This window comes from Urocitellus parryii, chromosome 12, assembly GCF_045843805.1.
Source record: "Urocitellus parryii isolate mUroPar1 chromosome 12, mUroPar1.hap1, whole genome shotgun sequence".
In the NCBI taxonomy this organism is placed as follows: Eukaryota; Metazoa; Chordata; class Mammalia; order Rodentia; family Sciuridae; genus Urocitellus; species Urocitellus parryii.
In genome coordinates this window covers 13433552-13458423 of record NC_135542.1, presented here as the reverse complement: position 1 = coordinate 13458423, position 24872 = coordinate 13433552, and the positions used below count along the sequence as shown (strand labels likewise).

General features: G+C 43.9%; 1 protein-coding gene across 1 annotated transcript in view; it reads left to right on the top strand.

The window, feature by feature from the left end:
* The window catches only part of Lonrf2 (LON peptidase N-terminal domain and ring finger 2), a 37812-nt gene extending 13825 nt beyond the window's left edge, over positions 1 to 23987 (top strand). The window contains exons 3-12 of the mRNA XM_077792095.1: positions 4155 to 4277; positions 6815 to 6967; positions 7657 to 7858; positions 8217 to 8316; positions 8588 to 8702; positions 12307 to 12428; positions 13527 to 13685; positions 16868 to 17030; positions 21056 to 21205; positions 23793 to 23987. Coding sequence (XP_077648221.1) covers positions 4155 to 4277; positions 6815 to 6967; positions 7657 to 7858; positions 8217 to 8316; positions 8588 to 8702; positions 12307 to 12428; positions 13527 to 13685; positions 16868 to 17030; positions 21056 to 21205; positions 23793 to 23987 — 1482 coding nt within the window. The remainder of the gene's footprint in view (positions 1 to 4154; positions 4278 to 6814; positions 6968 to 7656; positions 7859 to 8216; positions 8317 to 8587; positions 8703 to 12306; positions 12429 to 13526; positions 13686 to 16867; positions 17031 to 21055; positions 21206 to 23792) is intronic.
* Positions 23988 to 24872: the final 885 nt, after the last annotated feature.

The following is a 24872-nucleotide window of genomic DNA, read 5'->3' as shown; positions in this document are numbered from 1 at the left end:
AGAAGTTGTTAATACAACATAGGTACCATGTCCAGTTTCAACTAAAAAATGTTTGACACAAAAAGAAACAGGAAAGTGTTGACTTAAGATAAAAGCCAATAAAAATTAAGTGGGCCCAGATATTGTATTTACCTAGAAACAGCTTTTACAGAATGAGTATCCCTTATCCAAAATGCATGGGACCAGAATCGTTTCACATTTTGGATATCTTCCAATTTTAGAATATTATCATATACATAACGAGGTGTCTTGAGGATGGGACCCAAGTGTAAACTCAAAATTGGTTTTATATATTCCTTATGGATACAACATGAGGGTAATTTTATATAAGATTTTAAATGACTCTATACACAAAGCAAAGTTGCATGGTGTGGAATTTTCTACCTGTGGCATCATATCAGTGCTGAAAAACTTTGTCAGCATTTTATTGGAGCATTTTCAATTTAAAATTTTTTTGTTAGGGATGTTTATTGAGTATAAATGAGATCAAAGAGTCAAATGAAATTATATCGAAAGAGTAAAAGGAAAATATGTTTTTATAAAAAACAGCAATTTCAGTGGGGAAATTGAACCATTTTTTTAAAAAAAAGGAAATTCTAAAGATGAAAATTATGGATTCTGAAATTCAAAATTGCTGGACAGGCTCCAAAGCACATCATACATGGCAACAGTATCAATGAAAATGAGGGTAAATACATGGAAATTTCCCAGTCCAAAGAACCAAAAAGGGGAGGAAAAGAGTAAAGAAGAATGGAAAGAATCTCAGAAGCCTGTGTGGGTCAATGTCAAGTGTGTAGTTCATGTGCACCTAGAACCCGCAGGGGAAAAGAGAGGCAATGGCAGGGGAAAAGAGAGGCAATGGCAGGGGAAAAGAGAGGCAATGGCAGGGGAAAAGTTCAAAGAAATAATGGCTGAAAACTTTCCAGATTTAGTGAGAATTGTTAATTTCCGACCCAGCAAGATAAGCATGAACTCCAAGCAAGATAAACTCAAGTGATAATCAAGCTGCTGTGCTGTAAGGCAAATATTAAAAGAAAGTCTTGGAAGCATCAAGAGAAAACTGACATGAGATGAGAATAATGGCATAAGAGAAATAACCAGACTGATGGTTGACATCTCATTTGAAACCATGGAAACCATTTGACACTGGAAAAGCAAATTCAAAGTAGAAAGAAAAAAAAAAAAAAGTCAGACTGCCTTCTACCAGAAATTCATCTTAAATGCAAAGACACAAATAGACTTAAAAGGCTCCAAAAATATATCATGCAAACACAAAAAGTACAAAGATGAGATAACTGTATTAGTATCAAAGGGTATTACTAGAGATGTAAAGAAAAACTTTAAGAGGATCAATACAACAATTTTATACACACACACACACACACACACACACACACACATACACACACACACATGAAATGTCAGGGCATCAGAAAATTTTAAATTTTAGATAAGTACACAATCAGAGTTAAGTGAATTTAATATACTTTGGCCAGTATTGATATCCTCACTAAATCAAAATTTTAGTTAATGTAGATAAAATCTGAATGGCGTTATCTACCCTCTTAACCTAATTGACGTTTGTAGAACATTACACTCAATTGCAGTCTGCATGTGCCTCTTAATGCTTATGGAATCCCAGTGCTAGTAAAAAAAAAAAAAGTATTAATAAATTTCAAAGCATTGAAATCTTAAAGAGAATGCTCTCTGAAAACAGAATTAAAGAGCAATTTTATTGTTTTATTTTATTTCAAAAATAAAAACATCTAGGAGATCCTTAAACATCTTCAACTTACTTCTGAATCTGTGGAATCAAACAGAAATAAAAGGGAAAGGAGTAAACAATTAAACACAAATGATGATAACTTTGAATTTCTGAAATGCAGCTAAAGCCATTTTTAGGGGGAAGTTTATAATATTAGTGCTTCTTAAAGAAGAAAGTTCTCAAAGCAGTGATCTAAGCTTTCACGTTAAGAAAGTAGGAGAAGAGGAAGGAAATAAATGTAAGGACAGAAATCAATAAAAAGGACTCAGAAAACACACATCATTAAAAAAAGAAAAAAGCCCCAATGGTAAATGGATAATCAAATTTTAAAACTCGTGGCCTTTCAAAAGATACTATTGGAAAAGTGAAAAGGCAAACAAAGAATAGACAGAAATATATGCGAGGCATTTATTTGATAAAGGAGTTGGTCTTAGTAAATACAAAAAAAAATTTTACCAATTTAGTAATAATTCAGACAACCCAATTTTAAATAATGGGCAAGGTATTTAAGCAGATACTTTACCAAAAAAGACATATGAATATGAAATAAATACATGAAAAAATGCCCTGCGTTATTAGTCATCAGAGAAATGTAAATTAGAACCTCAGTGACATATTATTGTAGACCCACTAGACAGGCTTAAGTTAACAAGGCTGACCACACTAAAGGTGGCCAAGGAAGTCCACCAGCCAGAATTCTTACACATCACTAGTGGGAATACAAAATTATCCAGTTGGTTTCGAAAGGTTTAGTAGATATTTTTTTTTAACATTTATTTTTTAGGTGTAGATGGACACAACACAATGCCTTTATTTTTATGTGGTGCTGGGGATCGAACCCGGGTCCTGACCATGCGAGGTGAGCGCTCTACGGCTGAGCCACATTCCCAGCCCCGGATTTGTTTGTTTTTGATACCAAGAATTTAACCCAGGGTTGCTTCACAACTGAGCCACATCCCCAGCCCTTTTTTATATTTTTGATTTTGAGACAAGGTCTTGCTCAGTTGCTTAGGGTCTCACTAAGTTACTGAGACTGGCTTTGAACTTGCAATCCTTTCGCCTCAGCCTCCTGAGCCATTGGGCAGATTTTTTTTTTTTTAAGTTAAGCATACTCTTCCTGTGAGACCTATCAATCTTACAAATATTTTCCCAAGAGAGTAAAAAAAAAAAAAAAAAACGAACACAAAGACGTGCAAATGTTCATAGCAGCTTAATTCATATTAGCCAAAGACTACAAAAATAAATATCTATCAACATGCAAATAAGTAATTCATGGTACAACCATACAGTGGAATACTGCTTAGCTGGACAGAAAAAATGATCTACATAGCAACACAGTTGGTCTTAGAAGGGCCACAGCAAGTCACGAAAGGCACACAAAAGACAGCATGGTGGTTCCATTCATGTGAAATACTCAAAAACTCAAAACTAGAGTGACAGGTCAGTGGCGAGCAGGTCTGCTCAGGGGAAGGGACTGACTGCAGATGGCAGGAGAGAATGCTGGGGGGTGGTGGAAATGTGAGTGCTAATGGTTAGACAACCACACACACTTATCCAAACGCGTCACATTGAGCATTTAAGATTGGTGGGGTTTACTGTCTATACATCGTCCCTCAGTGAAAGTGTGACAGGAAGTGTAAACAAGAGTAAGCTCATAAACAGAGAGAATGGGGAATATTTATGGAAGAAGGGAATTCGACAGATTTCTTTTTCAAACATGGATGAATGTCCGAAAGAGCCGAGGACATCCCAGTTCCCACGGAAGCTAAGCTCACGGCATGGGAGGAGCTCTGGAGAGGAGCTGGGGTTGGGGATGGGAGTGAGCATGGAGGTCCGCCCCCGTGTCTGATCACCCTGTCCTGCAGGGCAGTAGCGGCACACACATCACAGGGCCTTCTCACCCAGAGACTCTAGACGGACCACGGGGGGGGGGGGGGGGGGGGGAAGCCTGGCTGCCTGAAGTCCCTGAATAAGGGCCCTGACATCCTGCTCTTGGGACTTCTAGCCCCAGAATCCTCCTCAGTAGATGTCAGCCGTGTAGACCAGGTATCTTCCAGCAACGAAGTTGAGGAGGAAGAAGCTCTCACCAGCGCAGTAGCAGTATTACATTAATGAAAAATAAAATTAATAAAAAAAACTAACAGAGACCAGTTCTCTCGTACCATGTCCATTAGAACTGCTGTAAGCAGCAAATTCCAAATATGGTGATTCTTGTGTTCTGATTGCAAATTGTATTTATGAGACATTGCAGTTTGCCAGATTTCCGAGGTGGGTTTATGAAATCGAAACAAATCATTCTAACAATTTTTTGCAGAGCTGTCTGCATTCAAATGTGTATACTCATGCTGGTTGTGTTGTCTATGTCTGCTCTGTCTCTTGGTCCATGCAGGGGCACCACATAAAAGCTCAGGCTCTTTGTGCACTGGGAAGAAGTGAGGAAGTGTTGAAGGAATATCTCTACTGCCTTGCTTTAAATCCTGATTGTAGCACCATGAAGAAAGAAGCACAGAAGGTATGAGTTCTGATAAGTGAGTTTCTCTGGGAAGTCCTGTCTATAGCCTTGGGTCCATGCTGGGTAACCCTGGCATTTGAAATAAACCGGAAGTGTAATTCCAAATGTTCTGGACAATGTGATTAGAAACATAGGAATAATGATGAGGCTCGTGCATCTGGCAGCTTCTAATTAGATGTTCCATTTATTGAGACGGTGTACAGTGTGCTTGGGTAGTGTTGAAACGATGGCCCACGGGAGACGAGGCTAGGTGACCGTTTGGAGCGGGGGAGGCAAAGTGCTGTTTCCTAGAATTTCCCATTTCAAGTACCACAACTTGCGCAGAAGTCCTATCAAGACATCCTGAGATACGTAAAATATACCAGTTCAGCCCAGAGGTTGGCCTGTAATCTCTAGCTCTGCCTCACCAGCATAATGCAGGAGGACGTGCTCTTCTGCTCGTCTCCGAGAACACTTCAGGTAGGAATCCACGCTCCTAACAGCCTGCACACTGGTGCCCTGGCCTTTACTTAGCACCTCCAGGGCCTGAGAGTTTTTGTTCCATGTCAGCCTGTCTCTATTTTCACACTCCTGGGAACATCGACCGTGTATTTACCCTGTAGTTTCTACCCAGCAGTTCTGGTTTTGTTTTCTGGAGCAACATAAAAATAAATCAGTTCTTCCTTCAACAGCTCAGACCACTTGAGATATTTGAGAATAGCTGTTCTCCTTGCCCTCAATCATTCTTTGTACCAGGCCTCCTTGACTCTGAGAACAAGGTCACGAGGGTTTCTTCCTGGATGTGTTCTGACCTTCTCCAGAGTTGAGCATGCACACAGGACAGGGACAGGGGGTGAGGCGCATTTGTTTTTAGCCTGGCAGCATCCCCATTGGCTCCTATTAGAAGTGTAGGTAGCCACAAGGACCTAGGTCTGTGGTTTTCTTTTGATGAGAACTTTCTAGTAACGTTTTTATCCGTTTTTCCAAGTGCCGTCGCGTGGTGTTCATCCTGTTCAGTTTTCACTTGCTGGGTTCTGACCGTCGTTTCTCACTTGTCAGAACGATGTTGAGTCTTGAGTTGGCTATTTCAGCTACCCCCGCCAGCTGTCTCCCACCTACAGATGTCATCAGAAGCTTGAAGCTTGTCTTCTCCCTGCTGATCCTCACACAAGCCTGGCAGAGATGGCAGCCTGAGCGCAGTGAGATGAAGCACGTTCACAGAGCTCTCAGAGCCAGAACTCGGTCTTTGGACCCTGGTCTGCCCGTTGCTTTTTCAGACATGGTCCTCCTGGGCACACCATGGTGGGGGATGGCAAAAGAGCATTAACCCATCGATGCCCATGAAATATACTCACACCCCTGGCAGGTCTGCTGAAGCCACTCAGGGCCAGGTAGGACCCGACGGCCTGGCTGAGGATGCAGCTGCTCTCTGCTAAGAGATTATGTTAGCTTTTTGTCACTGGGACCTGAATATCTGACAATAACAACTTAGAGGAGCAGAAGCCTATTTTGGTTTATGGTTTCAGAGGTCTCAGTCCATGTTCCACGGACTCCATTGCTCTGGGCCGAGGTATGGGCAGCACATCATGGAAGAAAGTTGCTCAGCTCTGGCATCCAGGAAACAGAGAGAGAGAGAGAGACAGAAAAGCGCCAGGGTCAGCTATAATCCCCAACGCCATGCCCCCAGTGACCTATTTCCTGTAGCCACACCTCATCTGCCTACAGTTAACACCCAGGAGTCCATTCAGCTACCAGTGGGTTAATCCTTTGGCAATTACTCTGCTCATTATTGGCCTAAAAGCCCCACCTGCACCCTGCTGCACTGGGGACTGTGCTTTCAACCCAGGAGTGTTTGAGGGACATTTCAGATCTGGACCATAACAGAGGTCCTGGGTTCTGGTGCACTCGCCTTATAACATGAAGAGCTTTGGGAGGGGCTTTGTTTAGGTTGCATCCGCTTGTCTTTCTTCCCTGAAGCCATTGGATTCAGCTGAGATCACAGGGTTTGGCAGGACCACCAGGTGTCATTCAGAACGCCTAACCGGCAGCCCCTGCCCTCCCCTTCCCCAGGGATAGGCCCTGGGCTCAGGAGCCGCAGTGATGGCCCTTTACCTCCTCTGCTTTCCCGGCTGGCTCTAGTGGTTCTGTCATAAATAGAGCTGTCTTCTGTTTATGTCTCAGTCCCATAGCTGGTCACCGCTTAGATTAATGTGGGACCCCCCTCGGAAGCCTCTCTACTGCATTTTTCTCTTATCTGTGAGAATTTTAGGGGAGTTTTAATGTAGGAGGTATGTAAGGACCAGACAAAAGGAAGTTATGATCTCATAGTTTATCATTTGTAAGGCTAGAATGGAAAGGGATTAGAAGCTGAAATGCTCAAAACATGGTGATTTGGAAAACGTTTGCATTTTAAAAGGTTGACAAGGAATAAGGTAATGACTTCTTTTCAACCTTCTAGGCCTGTTTGGCTGCCCTGTTCCTTTGCGTCTTTAAAACGTGTTACATATGTTTCTAGAAGCATTTTACAGTACTTCTCTCTCTCCTTGGCCATTTTATAGGCAGTGTGTGAGGTGTTTTTTCCACCTTCAGAAAACGTACGTCAGCACACCAAGGCTTGCATCCAAAGCAGAGCAAAGGCTCCATGTCGTGGCCGGAAAAACAAGGCGCTGCCACCACAGTCCGCAGAAGGTGGTAACTCAGGGAGTCCTGAGGTAGGAAGCCCATGTCCATCAGATTCCCCCGATGAGACACTGCACAGGGTGTTTGGAGGTCGCGGCGTCACACTGGTTAGAAGTGTTTCATGGGAGGCTGAGGCAGGAGGATGGCAAGTTCAAAGCCAGCCTCAGCAATTTAGTGAGGCCCTATCTCTAAATAAAATGTTAAAAGGGCTGGGGATGTGGCTGAGTGGTGAAGCACCCCTGGTATCAAAAAAAAAAAAAAAAGTTTCATGAAAGCAGCGGAGCTCTTCAACCCAAGAGTTGACACTTTTAAATGTCAACAAAAATAATGAAAGCGATTGAAGATGGAACGGAAGAAACTGCAAAAGCTTCAAACAACCAAAACACCAGGAGACCTGAGCCTGGGGTTATTTTGGCTTGGAGCAAAGAAAGCAGCGGGATGATTTGAGCATGTGATCTATGATTGATTTATCTTATGTGTATATGTTATGTACATGCATACGGAGAGTGGTGTTCATTCATTGTGCCCCAAAGAAACTATCCTGTATTTTACCATAAAAGTGCAAAGATCCTCTTATTAGTTGATAAATGAAACTGATTTTGAAGGGATAGTCTCAACCCTCGTTTTCCAAAGGGTTCTAAGGCAGATTCCTGCATGATTTATGCCTTCTATGCTGTGATATCGTGAATATTGAGGATTCTTTTTTTCCCTATTTAACCAGAATGCGTCTGAGAAAACTGACGTCTTTCGAAATGCCAATTCTTCGGTCTTGTATTTTATACTGGGTCTACACTTTGAAGAGGATAAGAAGACATTAGAAAGCTTACTTCCAGAGAAACCCAGCACCGGCTTAAAGAGACAGCATCCGGATGATACGGAGGATGCTCGTGAACTTAGTGCCCCTGGAAAGATTCCTAAGAAAGGTCGGTAGGCTGTGTTCTCATCATGTTGTATAATCCCAAACGGTAGGACATTGGTGTTTGATTAATTCTACACTGGTAACATTAACAGTGAAATGATTATCTGCTCTGAGGCGTAGTACATTTTAGAGGGCAAGGACTTTGTAGTCCAAAATAGCCAGAAAACTTAGGTATAATTTTAACATTTCTTCATGCTTATAGTGCAGATAAATGATTGCTATCTACTAACTAGACAGCAGCATTCCTGCCCGGCATGGTTGGTTACATGGATGTCATACATGGTGTCCAGAGGAGATACTCCCAGAGGATGCTCTTGTTCAGACGTTTAGGGTTTTAATGAAACCGTTTTAAAATTTTTCAGATGCAGATGCCTCACCTGAAAGGAATGTGAACTCTAAGACAGGAGAAGGTCCAGAGCTCCCGATTGACGTAACTGACTTTGAGTGTGCCCTTTGCATGAGGTAGGATGGTGTAGAATCTATGTCGTTCTCTCATCAATTCAGCTTCCCAGAGCCTGACACCAAAATGCAATAGGCTGTTTTTCTAAGGAGGAAATGATATCTACTTAACTCGCGATTGATTCGTTTTTCTAAAAACTCAGTGCAGAAGATGGAAATGGGCGTATATGACCTCCAGAACACTAAAGGAACTGCATGGGGCCCCCTTCTAAAGCAGACGGCTGGAATGTCTCTTTTGGACGGTTCTGCTGAAAACCCCCGCGTTTCCTTCCAGGTTGCTCTTTGAGCCTGTCACCACGCCCTGTGGACATACGTTCTGCCTCAAATGCCTGGAGCGCTGCCTTGACCATGCCCCACACTGTCCGCTGTGCAAGGACAAGCTCTCGGAAGTAGGTACAGTTGGTGACACGCAAGGCTGCTCCTCCTCCCGCCCTTTGGTAGATCCATTTCCCGTCCTGCTTTGCTCCTACCTAAAGAACGTCAGATTTTTCTGATCAGTGACGTGACCTTTTCCACCTCTTTGATTAATCAAAAAAAAAAAAAAGGGTTTGATGTAGACACAGCTGGATTTCAAGGCGATTTTCAGGCAGAAATCACAGTGGGCAGAGACTGAACAGGATAGCTACCATCACTGAGTCCCCACGGCATGCTCACTAAATGGTCGGGATAAGATGGTGAGCCCTCGGCGCGTGCGGGCGTGCTCTGCCTGGCCTCCTCACGAGAGTTGGGCGTGGGGGGAAGAACTGATGATTTCTGACTGTTCCTCAGTCCCTTAGTGCCCTCACCATCTGTCAGTTGTCATAGTCTTTGGTTGGAAATCAAAACCAGCAACACTTAAAGAGTCTACAGGGAAGCTGTTGAATGATATTTAACCCAACGGAAGCTATTGAATCCATTTACATTAGGAATGGAAGCAAACGGAGAGTATCTCAAAGCTGACCGTCTCCTGATCGCATGCATCCTTAAAGAGTGTGTCCTTAAATCACTGTGTCCGATGCTGGTCCTCAGGGAGCCACTGCTCTCCATGGAACACATTATTTACCCACTTGGGGTGGTAAAGGGACTAAGAATAGAATATTTGCTGTTATTGTCTCCCAGAGATTTTTTACATGCATTTTTAGGTAGGATAAAGTCTTGCTTTTGTCTTTCATAAATGTCCAGATTCTCTATTTTTTTCCTCTCTCCCTCTCTTCTTCTCCCCACCCACTCTCATTTGGGATGGAACCCAGGATCTCACACATTAGTTAAGCGTACGTTCTACAACTGAGCTCGACACCCAGCCCCCAAAATTCATTTTTTGAAACCTGACACGATAAGAGTAGATATTATACTGAAGCCAATTTTTAGATAATTGTAACCTTTTAATTTACTGCCAAAACTTGTTAAAATGTTATACTTGAAACCTTTCTAAATCATATATACATACCTTGTTAAATTGCATGCAGACTCAATCTAAATTCCTCAGGGTTCCCGTTACGAATAGCCATCATTGCACCATGCACAGTGTGTCATGGCACTAGGTACGTTGAGTCTACATGGAAGGTTCCTTAGGTGGGTCCCTTGAAGTCCTCCCCCTGGGATTGCCGTCTCTTCCAGCGAACAGAAGCATTTGCCCCGATGACTTATTGGGCCCCTTCTTCCCTGAGCTGGGAGCTTGGAGTCCTGGTATCATGAGAATGAAATGTACACCTCTGTGGCCACCACTTGTAGCATAGACCCTTATTATCTCCACATTTGACACTGCCTTGTAGGGGCCTGTGTGAAGTAGTGCCTGGAGATTGGAACCAAAATGTCAGCTCCTTAGGACAGAGACTTGGTCTTTTTTTTTGTACCAGGGATTGAACTCAGGTGCACTGAGCCACATCCCCAGCCTTTTTTATACTTTATTGAGAGACAGGGTCTCACTGAGTTGCTTAGTGCCTTGAAAAGTTGCCAAGGCTGGCTTTGAACTTGAGATCCTCCTCCCTTAGCCTCCCAGACTGCTGGGATTACTGGTGTGCACCACCTTGCCAGAAATAGACTTTATGTCTTTCTTTTTTGCACCTTATTTCCAGAGACCCAGACATACGTTAGAGCCTCAGAAATCTTTGTTGAATGTGTGAATGAGTGATTATATACAGGCTCTCCAGATAGCCAGTGTTCCAGAAATTAGAATATAATACCCAAACCAGAATTTAAAATCATAATTTGATCTCTTTTCAAAGCAGAGGTCACTTCCTGAGCTCCCACTTCCTTGCATGAATTATTATGAACAAGAATCATCCGTTATATATACGGCTCTGCAGAAGTTTTGGTTAACATAGTACCAAGTAAAGCAGGTTTTATCGAATTCTTCTTCAATAAAAGGGTATCACAGACTACTAATTTATAAAATGAATTTTGAAACACTTATGTCCTTCATAATGACAGTCGTGAGGCAGGTCTGTGAGTTAAGTGGAACTGGTTTCTCCCAGTTCTCGGGTCGTGGCAGTGCTCAGTCGGTCATCTCTGGAGGTGGAGCTCCTAGTTCACGGTCAGTCATGGAAACTCAGCTCATTTCACCCAAGGCAACAGGGACCTAGCGGTGTGTCTGGGACTGCCCTGGACCTGGGGTATTAGCAGTCTGTGGAGCCAGCCCACGTCCAGATATGCAGTCAGTTACCAAAGAGCGAGCAGAGCACGGCCTGCCAGGCCTGGGCTTTTGCTGAGCTACGAGGCCCTGCACTGGCCCCCTCCACCTTGCTGAGACCTGCTGCTTCAGTGCAGCAGGGAGAACACCTGTGAGATCGCACCTGGCTTCTCTGATGCTCCTGGAGTCGTACCTGGCGTGTACGAGAGTGCTGGCGGAAAGAGCCCTGGGCGTTCTGCGCATTTGCCTGAAGTGAAGCGGTGCAATGTGTGTGCCCATCTCGGGGTGACAGCTGCTGAGTCACACAGTGACCCTCCAGCCCATTGACCCTGGCACTCTCTTACTCATCGCCACCTGCCTTCCCTTTACGGCCAGCTCCAGCTCCTCCGACCCTCACTCCTTTCCCAGTTCAGATTAAGCCGACTCTTCGCCTTTTTCGTGAGTCCTCATGAGTAACACGCCGAGGCTGGAGAGCCTTGGGAAGATTGGGAATGGGGGTGGTGATGGTCTGGATGTGAGGTGTCCCCCAAAGCTCACATGTGAGACCAGGCAAGAAGGTTTGGAGGAGGAATGATTGGGTTATCCTAAGCCTCATCAGTAGTGAATCCCTGGTGGGACTAATTGAGGTGGTGGGGTGTGGCTGGAGGGGGTGGGATTGGGATGTGGCTGGAGGGGGTGGGATTGGGGGGTGGCTGGAGGGGGTGGGATTGGGGGGTGGCTGGAGGGGGTGGGATTGGGGGGTGGTTGTGGGCATATATTTGTGTCTGGAGAGTGGAGCTTCTCGGCTCCCTGATGTGAGCTGCTTCCCTCTGCCACACTCTCCCACCTTGATGCTCTGCGTCCCCTCGAGCCCTGAGGAATGGAGCCGGCCTTCTGTGGACTAAGACCTCTGAAACCAGGAGCCCTCAAATAAACTTGTCCTGCTTACAGTTATCCTGGTCAGATCCTTTAGTCACAGCAGTGAAAGGCTGACTAAAACAGAGGTTAAATTCTCAGTCTTCATTTGGATTCAGAACATGAGGAGACGTTCCTAAGATTTTTCTCAAGTAACTTCCGTTTTTCATTTTCCAAGATGATGCTTATTTCATATTTTTCTTTCCCCAACGTATCACCCTCCTCTTCCTTTTTTCTCATGGACATGGTATTTGATTGACAGTGTAGATGCCGTCAGAATTGGAGGTGCCTCCATCTTCCTGTAGTCCACCTATTCCTGTCCTATACCCACGTGGAGAGGCTATCTCTGCCATGTCACAGGCTGACCCAATGTCCTTTCTGTCTTCCCAGAGACTCCATCCTTCCCCTTCCCCACTGACCTTCAGACATGGATGGTTTGGTCCTCTAGAACTAATTAATATTTGGTATCATTTAACTTTTTTTCCCTACAGTTGTTGGCAAGCAGAAATTTTAATATAACTATTCTGGCTGAAGAATTAATATTCCAATATTTATCGGATGAATTGACGGATAGGAAGAGGATTTATGATGAAGAAATGTTGGAACTATCACAGTAAGTACTCATGCTATATCTACTTGCTTTTAAATTCAGATTAAAGAAAAATCCGCTTTGCCTCAGATTCTGGTTGGTTGGTTGGTTGGTTGGTTGGTTTGTGGCGGAGAAGCTTCTTGGTCTATAAATGGGACAGAGGCTAATTGCAAAATATTGGTGGAAATATATTGCAAGGAATTATAAGAAAAATTATGTAGTGATACAAAATATTGTAGTAATTCTGTAATACGAAATTATGTAGTTGCTTTTGTATCTAAAGAAGTATGACACTGAATTTTTCCAAAGTGAAAAGACAAAGTTCATAGAACAAGAAGATAGTAAAGATCTTACCATTCTTATACCCTCCTATTTAAAACTCATTGCTTTTGACTACTATCTAGCTTTTGCTTTGATTCGAATTTTTTTTTTTTTTTTTTTGTACTGGGAATTGAACCACTTAACCACTGAGCCACATCCCCAGCCCTTTTTATACTTATTTAAAGACAGGGTCTCAATGAGTTGCTTAGAGCCTTGCTAAGTTGCTGAGGCTGACTTTGAGCTCGTGGTCCTCCTGCCTCAGCCTCTTCAGCCACTGGGATTACAGGCATGTGCTACTGTGCCCCCCTGATTTTTATTTTAATTTTTTAAACTCGGACTTGAACCCAGGGGTGCTTCACCACTGAGCCACCTCCCCAGCACTTTTGATTTTGATTTTGAGACAGAGTCTCACTAAGTTGCTTAGGGCCTCACTGAGTTTATGAGGCTGTCCTTGAACTTGTAATCCTCTTGCCTCAGCTTCTGGGATTACAGGTGTGCGCCACCGTGCCTGCTGATTAGTATTTTTTTGGAGTAGTCAAAAGCTTTATCTCTATTTCCAATTAAAGTAATACTAACGCGTCATGTTATCTCTCATCAATTGAATAAGCCAGACTTGGCAGGACACTGGATGAGCAGAGAACTTTCTCACACTGTGCACTGTGGCTTCTGTTTCCCACTTAACACTGAAGGGTTTGTTTTCAAGATGAGAGGATCAGGATCGAGTGCTGTTTTGGTGACCAGTCCACCCTGGTCTTTCTGACAGCCCGCACATCTAACTTCACATTTCCCCTTGCTCTGCAGTCTGACCAGGGACGTGCCCATCTTCGTGTGTGCCATGGCCTTCCCCACGGTCCCCTGCCCGCTCCATGTCTTTGAGCCCCGCTATCGGCTTATGATAAGAAGATGTATGGAAACTGGCACCAAACGATTCGGCATGTGTCTGTCTGCTGAGCATGCCGGGTAAGAATGGTCAGCACACCAGTGGTCCTGATTCAGGGCAGGCTGTGTCTTCGTCTTATTAGACCACAGTGTGAAAATCTCCAGTGACTTCCATTATACCAGAGAGTGTGAGTTCATGGCCATCCACAGTGTGAGCCCACCCTTTCCACCTCATCCTGCTCCTCTCAGCCATTGCACTTGCTGCTCCATGTCCACATTGCTGGCCCTTCTCTGAAGAGAGCTCGTGCTTCCATACCACCAGGTCTAGAAAAGTGGATGCATCCTCCATGAATATTGTCTCTGTTTCCACAGCTGTAAACACGTGCCGTTAAAGACCCCACGGCACTTGGTGTTACTTCTCCGTCTTTCACGTCAGCTGTATAGGGAGGAAGGGACAAGCTGGAGGATGTGACAAGACAGCAGGCTGCTCCTCTGTGGACTGATTTGGAGACCAAGGTCTCTTCTTACCCTTTAGGGACTTGCCAGCTCTGCATGAGCGTGGCCATCCAGGTGCTCTCTGGTAGAAGAGGCACATCTGCCTTTGGGGGATGGAACCCAAGGCCACTTTACCACTGAGCCTCATCCCTAGCCCTTTGATTTTAATCATCCTGAGACAGTGTCTCACTGAGTTGCTTACAGCCTTGCTAAGTTGCTTAGGCTGGCCTGGTGCTTGCAAACCTCCTGCCTCAGCCTCCCGAGTCACTGGGATTACAGGCGTGTGCCACTGTACCTGGTGCCACATGCACTCTTAAAGGATTCTGAGGGAAAAGGGCCATCTCATTTATGCTCATACCTGTTGTGAAAGAAGTTGGGAAACACAGTCTACCCCTGGGCCCAGGAAGAAGGGGACAATGGATTTTTAAGACCACACACAAGTTTCCACCATTAATACTTACAGATGAATCTTTTCTTTTTAAATGGAGTTTTTACTTTATTTTGTTTATTTTTATGTGGTGCTGAGGATCGAACCCAGGGCCACACACATGCCAGTCAAGCGCTCGACCACTGAGCCACAAACCCAGCCCCAGATGAATCTTTTTTAAAAAATACACATAGGACTTTTGTGGAGAAATTCTAAAAGTTTATTGAAGTATGTTTAAGAAGCTCTAAATAAATGGAGAGAAATACCATGTTCATGGATGCAAAGACTTGATGTTATAAAAGGCCATTTCTACTCAGATGGGTCTATAAATCCAAAGTAATTCCAGCCAGCATCCTAGAAGGGTTTTTGCTTGTTTTGGTTTTTTTTTTGTTTTGTTTTTTTTTTTTTTTTTTTTTTTATCATGAACTTGCTCAAACTGTTTAAGAATCACTGTGGGGAAACAGGAGACCAAGCAAGATCAGATAGTTTTGAAGAAACCAATGAGCAGATGAGAGTACATTCCTGTCATATCAACTTGATAAGCCACAGTAGACCAGGGAAACAATGACAGAGACAGATCAGCTCATATGTGGACTCCAGAGTGACGTAGTTTGGTAAAAACAAACAAAACAAAAAAAGAGGAAGAGGACGAACTATTCATTAAAAGGTGCCTATAAAATTAGTAGGTAATGGGTAGTCCAAATAGGGCAACAAATATCTCTTCTCTACCTGTTCACCTTATAACTATAAACATCAAACACATTCATGTTCTTAATGTGAAAAGCAAGATGGAAAAAGCTTTAAGAGAAAATATTCGGCACTATCTTTACAGTCAAGACAAGGGGAAGATGTTTCTATAAAGGCTGAAGGTACATAGCACAGAAGGGGTTAATTAGTATATATTAAAATTTGCTCCATCGAAAGTCAAGGAAAGCAAAATGAAAAAGCTTCAGGAATTCCACCAAGAATATGGAATATGAAAAGAACGTTATTCCACCCAAACCACAAGAGGAACCCAGATAAACTACTCAACTTATGTTCCTTGAATCCGTCAGCAGAGATGGCTCAGGGTGACCAAGAAGGGAGACAGGTCCCTCCAGGGGAAGAGGGGAGAAGCAGGAGGTGACACAGTGTGTGATGAGTGTTCAGCTAATTTCTTTCTTTCTTTTTTTTTTTTTTTTTTTGATCCAGGGATTGAACCCAGGGATGCTTTACCACCATCCCCAGCCCCTTTTAATTTTTTTTTTTTTTAATTTCGAGATAGGGTCTCGCTAAATTGCTGAGGCTGGCCTTGAACGTATAATCTGCCTGCCTCGGCCTCCTGAGTTGCTGGGGTTACAGATGACTTATGTGGGCAGGCATGAGAACAGGGATGCCCTGGGAGCTGCAGACACAGCCTCCTGTCCTCAAACAAGACCTGCTGCTGGGCAGATGTGGGGGAGCTGACGTTCCGAGGCTGCTGGCTGATAACTGGGGAGTCAGCCCTCCCTTGAAGGCTCTCTTCAGGTGGCCTCCGGGACCCCAGGGCTGTGGTGAGACCCTCCTGTTGGATAACCGGGAGGGAGAGTTTCACCAGATCCTGGAGCGGCTGTGCAGCAGGACTCACAGGCTTGTAATCCTGTCCCGTCTTTCATTTGAAGATGTGTAGTAAAGCTGTTCACTTGAGGACTTTGGAAGCAGATAGCTTAGGGTTCAGACCTTGACTTTGGATCTTGCCGTGACCTGAGCCTCCCTGTTTTGGGGAGTCTTGGGTGAGTGCATGGTATAGACTGCTGTGTGCGGCGATGACTGTCTCGAGGGTGCAGGTGCTAGGTAGAGTCGTGGGTGTGAGCGGGATCTCCAGGGGAGCTGTGGCGTGCGGGTGGATGGACCCAGGACCATCGTGGGCAGCCCCGTGTGTGGGGGAAGGGTGACACAGGAAGGGCGCCGTCAGGGCTTGAGTGGTCCGAGAGGACAGGGAAGAAGAGAGATCTGCAGAGTCGTGCTGTGGAGGGGCCAAACGGGAACATGCCGTGGTTCCTAGCCGTGCAGAGGGAGTGTGTGGGAGTGGAACCCCCCATGGGGCCTGGCCAAGGGGGCTGAGGAGCCACGTTAAAGGTTCTGTCTTCCCACGTCTCTCGGGTCCCTCCCAAGCACTGGCTTGTTTGAACTGCTGAGGCCCAAGTGCCCTGGCACCCGCAGCCACCAACTCCATAGTATTTAGCATCCAGCAGAGCAGTCACCTGCAGGGCTTTTATGGAGAGGACGTGGGCTTCGCACTCCCTTTTAAACCCAAACGTTTTTTGAGGGAACATTTTAAACATGTTAAAAATAATGGTGGTTTCTCCCCACGTGCCTTAAGGATTTCCGAGTACGGCTGCATGCTGGAGATCAAGGAGGTCAGAACCTTTCCTGATGGAAGCTCCGTTGTGGATGCCATCGGAATCAGCCGGTTCCGAGTATTAAGCCACCGTCACAGAGATGGCTACAACACGGCGGACATCGAATACCTGGAAGATGAAAAGGTGAGGCTCGTTTTCCTAGTGTATTTCCTAGAGGTCAGTTACCTTTTTTCACTCTGTGTCCCGGAAAGGCCTGGCCGGGTTGTTATTCACAGCCTTGCTTATTTCCTTCTTCATCCAGCCCTGAAGTGGTTCATTCTCGGGGTGCAGTATCACCTGGGTTGGGGCTGGTAGAGAAATCTCTTACTGAGATTCCTGCGTGGAGAGACTTGTACGCCACCTGCACATCGCAAACTGGGTTTGTGATTCCTCGTCTTCTCGCCCAGGGGCTGGCAGACTTTTCCTAGAAAGGCCAGGTTTTCAGCTAACCCTCTGATTCTGAGTTCTGCTCCCCGGATTCAGTTGACCATGTGTCAGAAACATTGTAAAAGCAAAATTGAGTCTGTACTGAGCACGTGTAAACATGTTTCCTTGGAATCAGTCCCCCAACGGCACAATATAGCTGGACATGGTGGTGCACAGCTCTAGTCCAGCTTCTTAAGGTGCTGAGGCTGGAGGGAGGATCTCTTGAGCCTACAAGTTTGAGGTCAGGCTGGGCAACACGGTGAAACCCTGCCTCCTAAAAACAAAAACGATGCAGTGTAACGACTACATGGTGTTGGCATTGTAGTAGGTGTTCTAAGCCATCTAGAGCTGATTTACAGTGTGTGGGAGGATCTGTGTGATCATATGCAAATTTTGCGTTATTTTATATGGATTTTGATATCCACAGGGGGTCCTGGAACCAGTCCCTATGGGATGACTGTACTTTAGACTTTGCAAGCCATGTGCTCTCTGTTGCAGCTACTCAGCTGCCTGGGAGTGCAAAAGCAGCAATAGGCCATATGTAAATAAGTGGGCCCAACAACCAGCCTCCAGTAAAATGTTATTTATGAAAACATGATGGTGAAAGGCGTTTGATTCACAAGCAGTAGTTTGTCAGTCCGTGTTCCTAGTTACTGGTTTAATCCAGAATGAGCTGTAATGCAAAACAATAGCCTTAATTCACAGCTAAATATAAAAGACTTGAGTCTCTTACCCCTTAGCAATTATTTGTCTAATTTGTCAAAAGAAGTACAAATAGCCAAAAATTATATTTAAAATGCTCAACATTTTTAGCTGTTAGGAAATGCAAATCACAAGTACATTGAGATTCCATGTCACCCCAGTGAGGATGGCTATTGTCAAGAAAAATAAAGAAATATTAGAATGCAGGGTAAAGGAACCATTATACACTATTGATGGGAATGCAAATTAGTACAGCTACTATGGAAAACAGTATAGAGGGTCCTCAAATAACTAAAACCAGAACTGCCTTATGATCCAGCTATACCACCTCTGGGTACATACCAGCAGGAATCAAAGTCAGCATACAATATATACCAGCACACCCATGTTTATCATAGCATTATTCACAAGAGCCCAGTTATGGAACCAGTCTGAATGCCCATCAAGGTCCATTTCTACGTGATGGAAATGTTCTCTGTCTTGTTTAGGTTGACGGTTAGACTGGTGTGCACAGTTGACAAAATTGACTGAGGCAAATAATGAATAAAGAAAATACGGTGCAATACACAATGGAGTGTTATTAAGCCATAAAGAAGAGTGAGATCATGTCTATCATCTGTAGGAAAATGGATGGAACTGGAGGTCATCCTGTTAAGTGAAATAAGCCAGACTCAGAAAGACAAGTATGGGGGCTGGGGTTGTGGTAGAGCACTTGCCTGGCATGTGTGAGGCACTGGGTTCAATTCTCAGCACCCAGAAAAACTAATAAAATAAAGGTCCATCAACAACTAAAAAAATACTAACAGCAACCACAAAAAAGTATTACTTGTTTTCTCATATGTGCAATCTGGGGCAGGGGTAGAATATGACATGAAATGAGAAGGGATAAGAGAGGGCAAAAGGGAGGGTGGATACAATAAAAACATGTTATATGCAGATGTGAAATTCCACAAAGAAACCTGTTATCTTGTATAATTAGCATGTGCTGATAATTTAATAAAATTGTTAAACCAATGCTTAGGTGAAAAAAAGAATTACTTGTTTCTAATAGAAATATCAGGGCACATAATTTGACAAATTAGCAAAATGTTTGGAAGAGATTTTTAAAAAAGACTTATGAGAATATCCGTAAGAGTCTTATTAATAGCTAAAAGCTAGAAGCAGCCCAGATCTCAACGGGTTGATAGATAAACAAGTTTGGTACATTTATACAGTGGAATACTACTCAACAGTAAAAAGGAATAAACAACATGAATGAATCTCACAGACATTATGCCAAGTAAGAGAAGCCGGCCTCAGGAAAAATACCAGTATTTAATCTACATAGGCAGCAGGCACAACCATCACTATGGGCATACTTCCAAGTACAGGCAAAACTAGCATCTGGTAGTAAAACTCAGAAAATGTAGGATGGACTTTGTAATCTTTCTACATGGTGGAAATGTTCTCTGTCTTGTTTAGGTTGATGGTTAGACTGGTGTGCACAGTTGACAAAATTATCGGCAATTAAGAGTTACACATTTATTTTTGGTATATAAATTATACTGTAACAAAAAATGCTTTTAATATTTAGAAGGAGGAAATTGTTGGAATCATTGTATTCTTTTTTAAAATTCTTTGACATTTGGAAATGTGGAAGTAAGAGTCTGTGGTCTTCCGTAGAAGTCATGTTGGGGACCATGATGCATATTCATCTAAGTGGATCCACACACCCGGTGCACCAGGCCCCTCTCCTCCAGCTGGGTCTCTGCTGTCTGGCAAAGGAGCAGAGCACGGAGCCAAACTCCAAGGTCACTGGACCACAGAGCTACATTTTAAGACCATGGCTGAAAGTGATAGTCCTCAGGGTCTCTGTGCTTTATTGACTGTTACGGATGACAGCTTTTATGTATTTGTATTTTTTAAAAAATTTTTTTTTAGTTGTAGATGGACACCATATTTTTATTGATTTATTTTTATGTGGTGCTGAGGATCGAACCCAGCGCCTCACACGTGTGAGGTGGGTGCTGTACCACTGAGCTATAGCCCCAGCCCTGTATTTATATATTTTTAAATGGCTCAAATAGTAACAACATGAAATAAATTTAGAGGTTTTTTTTTTTTTAAAGAAAATCCACCACCACCTAAGAATATTTGGTTTTACAAATCAAGTTTAGGAGGGCCATTTGCATAACAGTGTAATTCCTCAGTCTCATAGATAACTGGAATTCTATAGCCAGAAAGGACCTGAGTGGTTTACTTCCATTTTGCAGATGAGAAAACTCTACCTTAATGAGGCTGTGAGCCTGCTTAGAATTCACCCATGTTTAAGTCAGCGATGAAACCAATCATCTAAACCCAGGCCCCAGCCCACTGTTCTGACTCTACCGGTTCTTCTGACCAAGGGCTGAGATGGAACTGTAAGACACTGGACTTGACAGTGAGAGAGATACCAGAAGCCAAGTGTTCCCGCTGAGCCCTAGCTAATGCATGAATGAGGGGTTGCTCCATTGTGTCTTTTGGAATACAGTTTGCTGATATGGACTACAATTTTTAAAATGTTAAGTTCTTTCACTTGGTAATTCTATTTCCAGGAAATTCTCCTGAGGAAATAACACTTCCCTCACCAAAAAAGAAAAAAAAATTGTTTTTGAATATTTATATTCAAAATTAAAAAGTTGAAAGTGTCTAAATCTATCTTACGTAAAAAAAGTTGAAAGTGTCTCAATCTATCTTATGTAAATGGTTAGATTACAGTATATCTCAAGTGTATAATTATGTGCATCCATTGAAAATCATTCATCATGTGGAATTGTGCTTATGTTAAGAGTCTTAAGAGGAATAATCATGCAATCAGTAGCTCTCAATTAGGCAAAAAGAAATAGTGCAAAATTTCTTTATTGAGAATATACCTTTTTTATGAAACAGTCGTGAATTATTGAAACAATAAACGCCACAAATGCACTTAGCGGATACGGCAGAGGTCGCTAGCTGGAGCAGACGAGTGGAGGGCCACATACCTCCTGAGTTATTAAAATGGCTCTCTCCTTTTCCTTGGCCAGGTGGAAGGTCCGGAGTATGAAGAACTGGCTGCTCTTCATGATTCTGTTTACCAACAGTCCGTGTCCTGGTTCGCATCTCTTCAGGACCACATGAAAGAACAGATCCTAAGTCATTTTGGGTTAATGCCTGACAGGGAACCTGAGCCTCAGGTATGGTCTCCTTTTCCCTTCTTCATGCTCTGCGTCCTGCTCTACTGTGCGGAGACACATCACTCTGATGGAAAAATTTGGCAGCACAATGCCGTATATTCCATTATCACTGCTTATGAGTCAGTTCCTTTATTAACAGCCCAAGAAAGCCCTTAGTATGGGCATCTTGTGCATTGAAGGAAAAAAAAGTGCTTTCTATCAAGATAATTTATTTTCTAACAAAAACCCTCCTGTTCTGCGTGGCCGCCAGCTCCTGTGCTTTTGCTTTTCTCATGAACACCGTAAGACCTGGATAGCGGTTTCGTCATTTTGGCACGAACACGGTGTTTTCCACATGATGTTTCCTTGTTCCTAGTCCAGCAGGTGTTGAGTCAGTAGGGAGACCCCCGTGGTCCTGGTGAACTTGGAAGCCTTATTTCCAAGTCCTTGGTGGGGCCCAGGCATCATGAGCTTTCTCTGGTACTTCCTGAAAATGATTTTTGGGTAAAGCTGGTTTTTTAAGCAGTAAATGGGCCTTAGGGTTTTGGAGTATTTCTGCGTGCACATGACCTCCTCATTTGGGTGAGGCTGTTCAGCAGGGATGATGTAGGATTGTGACTGGCACAAGATAGTTCTTCCCATCTGCACGTGGGCATCTGTCCATCTTATCATGTGTTTGGGGTTGGAGGTGGGGGGGGTAGGACCAGCTCTCAACAGGTTTAGTGTAAGGTCAGTTACCTCTTGTCTTTCCCCCATTTATTTATTTCTTTATCTTATCTCTTGATGAGGTTTCTAGATTTTACCCTCTGGTTGAGTTCTGTGTTTTCCAAACTCAGGAGAGAGCTTTAAGAGCCAGAATTGCTTCCAAGTCCTACCCGACCGTCCCTTCTCACGTAAGCCCTCTTGCTCCTCCGTGCTCTGACTCAAGATTCAGAAAGCAGAGTGATGAGATTAATTTGCCAGGGGCTGTGAGTCCTTCTTTTCCCAAAGGCTTTTTCTTATTAACCCAGATTAATCTTTAATTTGGTAGTTGTATTCGCTTTCTTTTACTGCTGTAGCAGAGGATCACAAAGGTGGTGGCTTAAAGCAATGCAAATGGATCGTCTTATATGTTAGTTTTCTATGTCAGAAACCTGACGTGGGTCTCACTGGGCCCTGATCAAATGATGGCCATATGCATTGTTTTCAGGAGACGTCGAGGAGAATCTGTTTCACTGCATTTTCCGGCTTCTGGAGTCTGTTGGCACTCTTAGCTCATGGCTGCCTTCCTCCATCATCAAAGCCAGGGACATCACATCCTGTCTGCTTCTCCACAGTCGCATCTCCCTGACCCCAGCCTGGAGATTGCACTGGGCCCACTAGGAGACTCTCCCACCTTGAGATCCTAACTGCTCCACATGTGTGGAGTCCCCTCTGCCATGTGAAGTGCCAGGTTCACAGGTGTTAGGACCAGGTGGTGGGCATCTCTGGAGGGTGTTATTCTGCCAATACAGAGGACTTTAGGTAGTATGCAGGAGGCACTTGTTTTTTTTTTAATGTGCTATCCTTCCCATTAGGCATGCCGTTCAGTTTTTTCCCACTCTAAGACGAGGAAGGAAGAGAAAAATGTGGATTCATTTAGGTCATTTTCCTACAGCCCCTGTGTTGGAAGTCACCACAGAAGGGTGCATCACAGTCCTCCTGACAGTGACTTGGGCTTCCCCTTTGGGCTTTGGCCACAATGTTATTACTAATCCTCTCATGGAATCTGCTCCACCCTGAACTAAAACCACTCCAGAGTTCACCCTCCCTCATTCCCAGTTGGTATTTTGCCTGTCTTTGGAGTAGGAACGGAAGAGAATAGGAGACCTTGGAAGCAGAGAGACAGGGATGTCTTGGGTCCAGTATCAGGAATATTGGAAATGAGTTTATGAGCAGCTTTTGCCTAGAGCTCAATCCAGAAGTACCTGTTTGATTTTGTTAAAGAAAGGCAATCATATGCATATATGCAGGTATAGGTGTATGTATTTTTTTTGTGTATATATATATATATATATATATATACACACACATATATTTATTTCTATAAATTTATATAAATTTGCAACATGTGTATGTGTATAAATTCACAATAGTTCCCACATGTAACATGTCTATATATAAATGTTTTATACATATTACACATTGGCCACATTGACTTTATTATAAGATTTATTTCCTTGGGCACTCAGTCTTATACACATGCTTTTGTAGCCTTTATAATATCATGCTTTATGGAGCCTGCTTAAAACTTACAAAACAGTAGCACTGGACACTGGACCGTGGAGGTCACTCTCGTGGCCTTCTCCTCTGGCTGGTGTGTACTCAGGAGTACAACTCATCCATGGCATTCCCCTGTGGCAGGGCCATCTCTTAGCAGGCTCTTTGCTTCGTGAGTCTCCCCACCTATGAGCAGGTGACATTGGACTGTGCAGTTTGAGGATGGATAAATTGTGAGGTGGTCCTACAATAATAGAAGGTGGCATCTAATTTTTGCTCACATTTGTTGGTTAAACCAAAACTATATCAGGGAACAGGTGTCGGTATATTTTAGACCTCAATCTTGTGTTTCTTCTCCTTCCTTTGGCAGAGCAATCCTAGTGGTCCTGCCTGGTCCTGGTGGATCCTGGCAGTGCTGCCGCTGGAGCGCAAGGCTCAGCTGGCCATCCTCGGCATGACCTCCCTGAAGGAGCGCCTGCTTGCCATTCGGCGAATATTAGTCATCATCACACGTAAGATGAATAGTCGCCAAGAGGTGGTTAATAACAGGGAAAGAAATAATTGATTTTCTCTCTGCTGTTGAGGTTTCTGGAATTCCCTGTACTGCCGTGAGTGCTGGGAATGGACGAGCACCCATCCCCGCCACTGCGCTTTGTAAAATGCTTGTCGATAAGGTTGCCAAATGGAACTCTTGCCAAACGCTGACTCCTGCTCACTAGTTGCAAGTCTGTGCCTGGTGGAATCTGACCCAGTACACAGTGAGCCTGAAATTCACATGGCGCCCGTGGTTGGAAAACCACCTCAAAAAGTCTCCTTGAAGCCAATGTTTCAGGAATGCAGTTCACTGATAATACAGGGCACCGCGTACGACTCACAGGAAGCAGAGGTTTCACGAGGATGGAGGACTCCATTCCTGAGGAGGATCTGGCTCTGCCAGATGGAATCGAAACACGTCAGTGACCACAGACAGCCATGGGGTGGGTGGTGGGGGATCGTGTTTTAATCTGGAAACAGATACTAGAGCACAGGCTAACCAAAAAAATGTGCTTAGGCTTTGTGTGTCCCTGTGAAGTTATCTGTGAAATTAAGGAATCAAACCATTGTCCAGTGCAGTAGCCAAAATTAGTCCTTCCCCAAGAAGTAGCAGTTTTGGGTAGAACTGTGTTTCACGTCTTGCTGTAGTCCCAGGTGTCGTAAACTGCATGTTGCAATCCAACGAATGTCAAAATACAAGATGTATCTCGGATATAGAAAAGTCTGATAATAATCTAGTTAATTTGAGGCTATATATTTATACACACTCAATGAACAGTAAGCGAGAGTACGTTTAAACTGTATGTGTGTTGGGATGTCAGACATACCGCCAAAGTAGGCCAGAGAGCCCCCGCAAGCAGAGCCCTGTCTCATTGATTTAATGGATGCTAAGCATTTAGGAGACAGTCCACTTCTC